The sequence below is a fragment of the Manacus candei genome, unplaced genomic scaffold, assembly GCF_025592945.1.
Source record: "Manacus candei isolate 608988 ecotype Guabito, Panama unplaced genomic scaffold, ASM2559294v1 h1tg000018l, whole genome shotgun sequence".
In the NCBI taxonomy this organism is placed as follows: Eukaryota; Metazoa; Chordata; class Aves; order Passeriformes; family Pipridae; genus Manacus; species Manacus candei.
The window spans coordinates 21028528-21040923 of record NW_026138066.1 but is presented as its reverse complement, the minus strand read 5'-3'; the positions used below and the strand labels follow the sequence as shown (position 1 = coordinate 21040923).

The window sequence follows — 12396 nt, the reverse complement described above, 5'->3', positions numbered from 1 at the left end:
TAGGGATGCTGGGGCTTAGCTGAATAGTCCCTGGCACATCAGGGGATGTTCAAGAAGTTTCTTGCCACAAATACAACAAAGATGTTTTTCTTACAAGGGATATCTGACAAGTTGCATTGCATTTACATTTATGCTCTTGTGAGCCAAAATTGCATATAAAGGTTGTGTAACTTGAAGAAAAGGAGATGTTCTGCCACATAAAACTGTCACTTATTAGTGATTAAGGCTTTGCCACGTTTCTAAAAATTTCCGCAGCTTAACTGCGTTTCATTTTTTTTAAAAATCAACTCCACATTATAAATTTACTTCTGATCCAGAAAAGTTGCAAAAAAAAAAAAAAAAATCTCAGCTTTCCAGAGGAAGTTGAGTTGTGAGTGACTGATTTCATCATCGTCCACGTTGTGCTTCTCTGTGCAAAACGGGATCTTTAGCATGGAACCTGAAGGAACTGCTTGGAGAGGAATGGGAGAAGTAAGGTGCCCTCAAGCCCTAAATTAAATTTTGGAGTTTCTGTTGTATTATTTTAAAGAAGCCTAGGGGTTGCAGTTTTTTTTAAAGTGGATCAGTTTTCTCTGATAGAGTATGTAAGACAAGTCGACGTACGTATAACAAGCAGAGCTGGTTTAGATGTGTCAGGATAAACTGGCTCAGGCTTCTAATATTAATATAGACATGTCTGAGGTATAGCTGTGCCTGGGCTAATCTGCTCAGGTATTTAGGGATACCAGTAAATTTCCAAGTGCTGCCCTGAGGAAGCTGTGCTGCACAGCACTGCCTTCACCTTATCAGCACAGCTGCTACTTTGTCTTTGACACTGAATAAACACCTTTTTTGAGGTTCTTGTCAAAGAAACACTGACTAACAGGTCGTGAAGACTGAATAACCTGTTGTCACTAGAGATGTGGTCTCTTCAGGTCAGGGTGTTTGCAGCCTTGTGTGGAAGGAACCCACGTGTTGCCTAAACTGTAGAGTGACAAGATCTTTTGCTTTCATGGATGAAATTTCCTATATGAGATACTGCATTAACTTACTTCCAGGAAAGGATAAAAAACACACTCAAAATTTCACTGCCTAAATAGTCTTCTGAACTTCTGTAATGCAAAACTAACCTGTTTAAAATTCTGGCAGCTTATTTAAAGTCTAAACAGATGTGCAGGTTTTTTATTCAAATCAAATAAATTGGTTTAACAGTCACCTTTCCTGCTGCAGTTTTAACGAGTTGTTAAACAATTGGGAGAAGCCTCTGTGCAAGTGACTGAAACCTGTTCTGTTGTCAAGATGATAAACTAGTTTCTGATGACTGTAACCATTCCTGCTGATAAAGAAGAGGATCTTTATTAGCTTCAGTTTGTTCAGTTCAGTTTTATGACTGAGCTTATTTAGAATTAAGCAAAGGAAAGCAAGAAAAGCTTGTACTTAACTAAAAAATTAAAATGCCTTGCTTCTTGTTTGTTTGTAATGATTAATGGTTCTTTAGTAAAATAGCAAAAATATCTGCTATTTCAAATGTGTTATTTATAAGGCATTTTTGTTTGTGATTTGTTACATCTTCACAGTTATTTAAATCACTTTGACTTACATCAGTCTGCTCTACAGACTGTACTGCAAATTCACAATACAAGCCAGGAAGATGATTCCATGTATACAGACAAGGAAAAAAAAAGACACTTTTTACAGACTGGACCCATTTCTGCCTTGTTTGGTTTTATTTCTAATGCTAGGTGAGGAGTGTTAATCTTGTTTTCTAAAGCAACATAGGCTGATTTAAAAAAGTAAAATTTTCCTCAATTATTCTTATATGTGTGAGTTCCCTGAAGGGAGAAAAGTTAAAATCTTGAGTGCAACAAGCTAACATCCAGGTCTTTCCATGGATAATTGTTCCTAATACATTAAAACCAGAGAAAAAGTAGCCTGCGATTTTTTTGCTCCTATAAGGATGGGGAGATGTTGTTTATGGCATATTATTATCATTATCACAGCTGCATACATTTAAACTATTACACTTGTTAGATTTTGAGATTTGTAGGCAGAAATATTTTTCAGGTTTTGTTACGAACAGGAGATGATCGTGTTTGAGCTAAAAATCTTCTTTTTTCCAATTTGAACATGTTATATGACAACATTATTCAGAATTAGAGGAGAACCTTGCTTACTGGGGGCTAAGTATCCATTTGCCCTGCTTCCTGGTAGCAAGAAGTATTTTAAAAAGAAAAAAAAAAAAAAGCTCCTCTTGGAAGTCTTGACTTTAATTTCAAAAAATGCCCCAGACTGTCCTGTTTTAATTTCCTAAGTGCAGAGCTGTGTAGTGTGGTTTTGGGGTGTGAAATTTCCTTGCCATATATTTATTGAATCAAAACCATTAGTGGAATCTGAAAATAGCTCATAAGGTAATGAAATAACACTGTCACTGAAATGTTTTTAATATTGACAACTTAAATAGGTTTAACCCCTCATTTCTGAAGCACGTGAATTATCCACTCCTGTGATTCATCTGGTGTTGGTGTCTGATGGAGATGGGGACTGTCCAGTGGGACTGTCCAGTTTAAAACAAATTGTTTCTAACCTAAGATGAAGGTTCAGTTAAGGTCATGTCACTTTTTCACGTGCGAGGTCCACGTTTGGCCAAACTCTGCGTGAGCAGTTTACCTTCCAAAAATGGTAAGTTCTATTTGTAGGAGTCAGGGTGCTGCTCCCTGGTGTTTGGGAATTGTGCAGTGAGAGGAATGGGCTTTGGTGTGGTTTAAGCAGGCAAATGTGGAGGGAAAGCGAAGTCAGCAGCAAGTCACGTCGCTGGTTCAGTAGGTGGCACTCTTGCTCTGAAATTACTGTCCCGGCACAGGGTTTGTGGGAGCGATTTGGCGAAGAAAAGGCGTTTGTGGAACGTGACAGAAAGTACATTTTGATAACTCGGTCATCGGAGCTCTTATAATGCGTTTTCCAGGGTTATGAGGTTGTTAACCTCGCTTGAGATGTGTAATTGCGTTTTGTCTGCTGCAGTTCCTCCTGTAATTCCAGTAGGATGTGATAGCATTCTGCACTTTTTGCCTTGAGTGGATTTATTGACGTGCTGTGAAAAGTGAAGCTGCTGTTCTGTCAGAGATGGATTAAGTTATTCGTATTATTTTTGGAGTTTTTACCCCAAGTCTATGTAAAATGTTGCAGTAGAAATGTTGAAATGAAGTGGCTCTCCAGCAGTGCCTGTTGTGGGGAACTGGTACTGCTGACAAAAGCAAGAAGTTGGCAGCAATTTTAAAAAGTGTCATGAGATTTTAATAAGAAGAATTAGCACGTGTATAGTGTTCTTTGGAAATGTGCTTTCGTTTTCTGAGTACTTAAGATACATCCCTCTCAGGAGGTACGTAGGGATAAGGATGCTGAATTGGCGAACTGTTTTAAACTCAGTTATAATTAAGGTTGAAATGCCAAAAAAAATAAACGTCTCTCTTTTTAAAGAAAGTATAAAAATACTGACTCGAAAAAACAGTATTACATTTTTCCAGCCCGGCCACATAAAATGCTGAGCAGTGAGTTGGGAAGTGGTATTTATCTAATAGGGGATAATCTTTCTTTTGTGAGAATCTTTCTGTTGTGAAATATAACTAGGTTTTCTCTGTGAGTTAAAGACATTTGGCCATGTTTATGAGTTTTATTTGAATATTTCCATTCCTCATTTTTCTCTCATTGTGATTAAAATCGACAGTAAAACAACAAAACTCTACCATAGTAGAAGTTTAAATAGATATCTTAATTTGTGTGACATTCATGAGGTGCAAAAGTGCTGTGGCTTTTTTCATAGTCCCACATTCATTTTCATAAAATGTCCATTTCAAAGAAAGTTATTGTGTGGTTTTAATACACTATACATACTTTTAAATTGTCACCAGGTGCATTTGCATGAGGTATGTGGACATAATATCTTGAAATGAAACACTTTAGTGTGTTGAAGATTTATTTTATGTTTGGAATGCTTGTCTCATTAACCCTTCCCTAGTCCTTTTATTTATAAGTGTCCCCTAACATGGGCTTGTGTTATTATAGTCTTTCTTGTACTGTTAACTCATTATGACCTAATTATGACAGACACATGGAAGGAAAGCATCTATGTTGGGACTCAGTGTTTTTAATTAAATTGATAGGAAAGTTGATAGTGTTATATCCATGCTTGCTGTATAGGATATTAAGTAGTTACTGTGTGTGTCAGTCCATTCTAAAATGGGGAGCTACCTTTTTCTCTTGTAAAAATGTTTTAAAATCTCGTTACTTGTCAAGTAACAGACTTGAAAGAGTTTAGAACTTCATGTGTGGAGCTGTATGAAAGTAGTTTGAGGATACTTTGCATCCTAACTGGCAGGAGAAGGCAAGTTTGCCTAAGTCCAAAGCTAAAATAGAAGGCCTTCTATTTATGGCATTTCTGGTAATACTCTCGTTGGATGGGAGAGAATCCCTATGAAACAGTAGTCAGAAGGTATTCATTGGCACTTAGTTGGCATATCAATAGCAAGATATTTTACATATATGTTGTAAACTTAGGTCATTCTGTTCTGGTTTCATAGTCACATCAGAATATGCTCCTTGTGGAAACACCTGACCTTAGTGGGCCTAGAATGATTAATTCCAAGTAGAATGAGTCCCTGTATTTAGAATTCACATAACAAAACTTAAATGATGATGTATGACTGTGCCTAGGTTTACTTTGGCAGTTTCATCTTCCCACATTATCCATGTTTGTTTGAGGTAGTTGCACACCTTTAAAACTCCAGTTTGCATTAGAAATGTAACCTGTTAAGTTAATGCAACTTTCTACTGATAGTCTGCTTGACATTCCATTTACTTACCTTCATTAATATATACTGGCTAAAAATATATTGTTCAATGTGGTATGTTTGACTTTTAAGCAAAAGCTGATTTCTGTGTTAAAACTCTTAAGCTGAACAGTTGTTTCATTTTCATAGTCCAATTAAGTTGTTTTATGGCAATATTATTCTTCCTTATAGTTAACACAAGAAGAATGTAGGGGTACACTATACAAATATAGAACTGAAGAGCTGGATATTGATGTAAGTCATTTGTGTTTCTTCTTCCTTGGAAATGTTGGTATTTGTCTCTTTATTTTGATAATAATTTCCCCCTTGACTTCTGTGTTTGAAACCCATTTCATATAGGGGATTGTCAACAGAATTCGCATTGTTAATTTGAGGGACATGAGAATCTTTTTGTAATAAGCTTCTAACTGCAGGAAACATTACATTGTAGGCTGAAATTTCAAGTATTACAGCTGTTCAAAGGTGAATATCTTCTAGAAAGGAATTAATTACTTTACCAGTGAAAAACTGTAGTAGTAGTTCAGTTATAAGCATGAGAAATGTAATTTCTCTGGAAATATGATGGAGACACCAAAACTGAAATTTGGCACAGGTAGTTACCATTCAGAGTATTGGGTTGTTAGTTACTAAAGAAAAGGGGACTGGTGTAAAATTGGTGGTGAAAAATACTGTATATGCATACATAGTCATACTGTATATGCATACATAGATGCACATCTAGTCATTCTTGCACAGTGCAACTAAGAGTAGACATAATGATTTAAGAGACGTTATTTTACGAGTGAAAAAGAAAAGCCAAAGTAGCACAAACTGAACCAAAAAGGTTGTTCAGATAGAAAAGTAAGCTGTTTTAAATTGGTTAGAGTGCACTGAGCAGTTACTTGCTCAAAGTGGAGCTGGAGTGCAACAGTTTTAGTCATAGCCAAGTCTCGATGGGAGCTAAATCAGAGAAGGATATGAGTAGTATTAGTATGGAAACTATGGGAAACTATCACCTGAAAAACCATGGGACAGGCTGTGAACATATACAATAGTCTTTATAATACTAAGTAATATATAAATTAAAGTGGTATTTAATACCTGTTATTAAGTTGTAAAGATTTAGCTGTAGAATCATAAATTGCATGTTTTAAGCTGTGCTGTCTCTTAAGTTATAATAACACTTATTTTATAGTTTCTTGAGAGGGTTTCTTAAGTAATTTGAAAATGTAAGACTGATGCCTTCGTAATTTTAGAATTCATATTTTGTTTTAATAACATTTTATATAGATTCATGTAATGATTCAGTCGAGTTACATTTTGATTACTGAAGATGTAAATAACAAAATTCTAACTGTGATAATTTTGTGTTCTACACTAGGCTAAGCTTAGCCGTTTATGTGAACAGGATAAAGTTGTGCAAGCACTGGAGGAGAAGCTTCAACAGCTACACAAGGAGAAAGTAGGACAATTGTATTTATTACCTAAAGTGGATGTTATTTTACATGCTTATTATCAGAACATTGATAACTGAAATAAAACGAAAATCAGCCCAATGATGCAGAACATTAAAAATAATTCTTTTTATTACAATAGTACACGCTTGAGCAAGCTTTGCTATCAGCAAGTCAGGAGATAGAAATGAATGCAGATAATCCCGCAGCCATACAAAATGTAGTCTTGCAGAGAGATGACTTGCAGAACGGACTCCTTAGCACTTGTCGAGAAGTATCACGAGCCACTGCAGTAAGTAACACCTTCCAAGTGTGAAATGATTACGTTCATATCCTTAATTGGCTTGTCTGTGCTTAGTTTTTATCGCATTCCAGCAAAAATCAGTTGTCTTTTACTCTGTCTGTGTTTTTGCCAAAGGCAGATGGAAAGTGATCTTTTCCCTGCATTCATCGAGCAGTCTTTTTTTTTTTTTCCCTTGCTTTTTTTTTTTTTTGGATGGTAATTTTTTTTATTGGTGTGGTAATTATCTTTATAATACGAAAATTTGATGAAGTAAATAATGCAAATAAACTACTTTGTGTATAGTGGCAAACAAACTTTATTCAAGCAGACGGGTGACTTATTTTAAGCAAAAGCAGCTGCTGGATGAAAAGAAGAAAAGATTATACTATCATGGTCTCTCTTAATAGTGGGCTGTTGTATTTAAAAGATTTTTCAAACTATGCACTTTCAAAAACTTTAAAAAAAAAAAAAGAAAGGAAGGAAAATGCCGTCTGCTGTCCTTTTCCACTTTGTGATGGTTTCTACACTGAAATGACAGGGCAAAGAGTCATTTTTCTCTACTGACATATATATCCAGTAAGATATTTCAGTGTCAAATTCCAGTGGTGAGCTGTGGTGAAATTGATACGATGTAGGTTGGTTTTAATCTGAATGTTAGACTGTCTTCTAAAAGGAATTGGTTGGACAAGGAGAAGGGGAACCAGGGGAAAGGAAATCCTCAAGATACACTTTCCCTCATTAACTTTTTAATTTATGCTAAATTGAGTGAATTGCTTGATGTAGGCTGCAAATGCGAGATGGTAGAGCTGACCTCAAGGAAGAATTTTTTTTATTATTTTTTTTATTCCACCTTTTCCTTCTGGTGATTGTAGTTTCACTCATGTAAAACAGCGGTGTATTGGTAGGCCTGGGGCACTCACAGGCAGCTTTACAGGCAGGGTTGGATGACTTACATTTGTCCTGCATAATGCATTGCATATGCACACACATGCTGTGCACTCACACATGTGTATTCTGTGTGATAAAAGACACAAATTTGCATCCATTTTTGTGAGTTTTCTGCCTCAGTGGAGAGACAGCTTAAGACCCACATGCCTGCTGACTAGAAAGACGTGTTCTGAAGAATTTCCCCTTGCTTATCCTTTTTGTTTGTGAAAAGACAAAATGCTGTTTGTTTGAATTCCATTTGGTATCATTAGAAAATCAAAAAGCTGTTTAAACATCGCATTCTCTAAATTACATCTTTATTTATTGCTGCTATCTATTTATGCATTGCTTCTTGGAGTCTCCTGCCACTGGAAAAAGAAAAAAAAAATTGTTTGTTTGGGGTTTATTTGGGGTTTTTTGTTAGTTTGTTTTTTGTAACTTAAATATGCATCTGTAATTCTTTACTTTTGTACATACTTAGGAACTGGAAAGAGCTTGGAGAGAATATGATAAATTGGAGTATGATGTAACTGTAACAAGGAACCATATGCAGGAGCAACTTGATCGGCTTGGAGAAATTCAGGTGTGGCATAGATCTTAAAGTACACTTAATTCACTTGGATTTTCTATGAGTTTGTTTAAAAACTGTATCTATGAAAAAAGGTGGCCATGTGGTGCATTTACTTACAAACTTGTAATTTATTTTTATACCTTGTAAGTTCTGAAGAAATCTTCAGCTTTTTCCATTTTTTGAAGTTATAGCACTGGTTTTCCTGTGTCTGGAATCTTCCTCTTTCTGTTTCAGTGATGTTCATCTCCACCTGTTTTGAGATTGCAACTGATGGTTCCTTTTCTATTGTTGTACGTTGGTCTCCTGTGCAAAGTTTGCTTGGATTTTTCTTTGGACACAGTCAATACTATTCAGTTCTTTAAGTGAAATTTGAACTAGCAGATTGCTGTCAGATTAACCAGTGCATTTTGAAATTAGTTAATCATACTTTTTATTCTTGGCAACATTTGCGTGTGGCACTTTTATGGGACTTTATTACTGTATTTTATTTTCCTTCATCATGAAAGGCTATGCAGTGTAGTCCAAAGAAAGAAGAAGGTTTTCCCTTTTTTTTTTCCACTTGCAAGGTATTCTAATGTACTGCCCATGTATGCTGTTTACTCACAGACTGAGTCAGCAGGGATACAGCGTGCTCAGATTCAGAAGGAACTGTGGAGAATTCAGGATGTCATGGAGGGTTTACTTAAACATAAACAGCAAAGAAGCTCTTCAGAGGCAGGTAAACTGATTATTTTTATCTCACAGGAAATGAAATTGGATCACATACATTTTTAAACTAAAGCTCCATCGTTGTTTTTGTATGTTTGAAAATGTTGTACAGTTACTGAGAAAAAAAGGAAAAGAAATCATCTGTTTTAATTTGATGCTTTTTGTAATTTGATAGCAACAGGTTGTAGTTCCTATTTTAAAAGCTGTGTATTGAAAACATTTTTTCTCTTTGTTTTTCTACACCTTTCCCCCTTCCCTCAAACAGGCATCATGGTTTCAAGAACATTTTCATCCATTAAATATAAAAATGAGGTATGGTTTTAGCATATTTACTATTTTAGCATCACTGAATTTGTAACATAGCTATGACAAAAATAAACATCTTAAATATTTTAAGGATGGCTGAACTATGTATTCAGTATGTTTCTGTGAAAATATTGCTTTATGAACTAATTTTAAAAACTGATAGCTCCACTAGTAATTCTAACACTTTCATTTGTTCTGTCTTTATATTCTCACTGCTGTGTTTCTCTTTTCCATTTCTCACCTTTTCCTCTCCTTAGGCTGTTACTGTAGAAATATAAACCCCGATTTATGGATTTGGTTTCTACCCACCACATTTCTCATGGGAAAAAATAGATTGCTTTGTATGTCTGTTCAAATATTGAGCCGGGTTCTCAGGTGGCCAGAGCACCCACAAGAAGAGCTGAAACTGTGGGAGCTCCCAAATGTTCAAGTCCTCTGAAAATCTGGCTGGAAGTTACCGTTTTAAAGGGACATTGTCATGGTTATCTAAAGTATATGCAAAATGCATTTGACTTACGGAACCTTCTAAAAGTCTCTTCATGTAAAAATCTTTAAAAATATGATTAATTTAATTTTTAAAAGGATGATTTAGAGAGTTCTTGAGAGTTCATGTCCAACAGGAAGTGCAGGTGTTAGAATTTGTTCTTTTTTTTTTTTTTTTTTTAATGTGACATTGTCCCTTTAATTCCAAAATTTATAGCTGGTGTAGCCATGGTAATATATTTTTCTTTTTTAAGTTATAAATAATTGTAACAGGTGTGCACATCTAAATAAGGTGACTATTCTACAATCTTTAGGAAGAGGAAGTAGTCCCACCTCGTCCTCCACTCCCTCGGTCCTATGACTTTACAGAGCATCCTCCCATAATCCCCCCTCTGCCCAGTGATAGCAGCTCCTTGCTCTGTTATAGCAGGGGCCCAGTACATCTGACAGAAGAAAAGAAGATTTACCAAGTTCAAGGATATCAGAGAAATGGATCTTACTGTGTAAGTGGCTTAAACTGCCACGTTGTTCTTCAAGCATCCTCCTTCCTCTGCGCTGTCACAGTTTTTATTTACTCATCCAACTACTTTCGTGTTATGGTTTTATTTTTGTGTTATGGTTCTACTTTTGTGTTATGGTTCTACTTTTGTTAACTTAGTTTTATTTACGGCCCCATCATTTGCTTTTCACATTTTCCTGTCATATGTTCTGTGCATATATAAAATGTCTTAAGACTTAAATTTTTGCACCTGAGTACATTTCAGAAAATTAAGATTCTTCTCCTCACTAGTTCTTAAAAAAACCGTGGGCTCGGTTTTTGAAGTTTATACCAGTTTATTTCAGGAAGATCATTAAAAAACCCCACAACTCTGCATTCTCATGGCAGTTTTTTCCTGTGATTTCTGAACGTCTGCAAATGTTACTCAAATTGACGACAAAGAAATACTTCTGTAATAGCACTTGAACAATGGAACACTGTCTTAAAGTGAGAGCAGAGTCACCACAGAACAACTGGTTTGAGTCTTAAGACATGAATGCTTGTACAAGAATGCCTGTTTATTTACCTCATAACTTGATGTTCCTCAGGGTCCTGATTATAGGCTTTATAAGAGCGAACCGGAGTTAACTACAGTAGCAGAAGTAGATGAGTCTAATGGTGAAGAAAAAACAGAACAAATGTCAGAATCAGAATCTACTGCTAAAGGTTTGTCCCCGGGTGCGGTGTTTACAACCTTTCAGTTTTTTCACAAGGAATACAGAGCTTAACTGTGTTACAGAAGCTGCATCATGGTTTGGATCTCTGCAGCCTGTCCGTTTCCCAGTTTGATGGAACAGCTTCCACAATAAAATAATGATTTAATTATATGACGAGAAAGATTTCAGTCAATTACACCGCAGAAAAATCAAACATTACACTCACCAACAACCCTGAAATCCTTATTGACACCATGTCTAATCACATCACTCACATTCCCCACACACCATTCCCTTGAACAATTACCCATTTTATGTTCTTGCCCTTGAACAATTACTCAGTTTTTGAATCAAGCTCCCGATGTTATGTCGCTGGAACGTCCAAAAAGGCAGCACCACAGAATTTTCAGGCTCTCATAAGGCAGGGAAACAATGTCTTTTTCTTTTTTTTTAATCTTGTAATTGTTGAATTGCCTTCTGTCCTCTGATATAATAGGAATAATGATCATGACCTTGGAGTGTACAGACAATAAAGGTCTTTGCAATTGCTAAATGCTTTAGATTCTTCTCTTCATCTAGCTTCCATAAAAGCTACTAATTGCTTGGTAGAGTCTTTTACCAGGAAGTGTTTCTCAATTCTGTTTGTTAAAACACACAGAATAGTTTGTTAAAGGTGACTTCAGCAAAATGCTCAGCTTTAGCACCTCTCAAAAACCATATTAAGAGCTTTGAGAGAAAGTAACTAAATTTAGGGGTTTTCTTACTGCAAGGATTGATGCTTCCAGTGCCAGCAGGATCACTGCCTCTTGTTTTGGTAGTTTGACTCAGTGTTAACAGAGCAGGCTGGTGCAATGGTACCAGAATTTTATCAAGAGTTATAATCATACAGGGATATTTTTTCCATCAGAATGGTAAATGGAGGCTTCTAAAACTAAGGTTAGCATAGTTTGGGTATAAACAATTTGAGTGGCCCTATGACCTAATTTAAGCTTGCACTTACCAGACAATTAGTCAGTTCTGATTCACTGTGGTATTTGCTGAGATATAACGTTAAGATATATATTAAATTTCTGTTAACTTGGTGGAAAAAAAATGCAAGGTTTAACCTGAGATTTGCTAATCATCAACCACTTAAGTTGAGGAGCTTGCCTTTCTGAAAACATGCCTAGGTTTTATTGTCCTGTGATGTACCAGATTACTCATAGTAATATATGACAAGAGATGAAGTAATGATCAAGATAAAATAACAAAGCCTACACTGACCATGTAAAGAAACCCAGTACTTTTTGAGCACCCCAATCTGCTTTCTGTCCTAAAGACAGAAATAATGTTATTATGTCCATTTGTAGAAAAACAGGCAGGGAAAGCAATAATACAAATTCCTCTAATATAAATAATATTTAGGGGTAGGGGACAGAATAGCTGCAGTGAGAGGCTTTCTATATTCTTAAACTCACTTCATTCTGTCCTTTATCATATCTGTGTTTTATCATCCAGTGCACACACTTGAGCATATGAATTTTCTAACAGATATTTCTTTTTCTGGGCATTTACTCATAATAACAGTCCCCTTGCAGCAGGAAAAAATCTAACCATTTCTGATTGTTTGTCTGTTTTTAGAGTGTATATGCCATTTCAACAAACATTTTTATGCCTTTCTGTCTTAGC

The 12396-nt window shown here is 35.8% G+C and overlaps 1 protein-coding gene across 13 annotated transcripts in view; it reads left to right on the top strand.

Moving 5' to 3' along the window:
• The window catches only part of PLEKHA5 (pleckstrin homology domain containing A5), a 167099-nt gene that overhangs the window by 139113 nt on the left and 15590 nt on the right, over nt 1-12396 (top strand). For 7 of the 13 annotated variants that reach the window (XM_051784421.1, XM_051784426.1, XM_051784424.1 and 4 more), the window contains 8 exons: nt 4995-5057; nt 6184-6264; nt 6399-6548; nt 7948-8049; nt 8644-8755; nt 9011-9057; nt 9849-10037; nt 10621-10738. In XM_051784421.1, the coding sequence (XP_051640381.1) occupies nt 4995-5057; nt 6184-6264; nt 6399-6548; nt 7948-8049; nt 8644-8755; nt 9011-9057; nt 9849-10037; nt 10621-10738 (862 nt within the window). The other 6 variants (XM_051784430.1, XM_051784429.1, XM_051784427.1 and 3 more) reach the window with 3 other exon arrangements.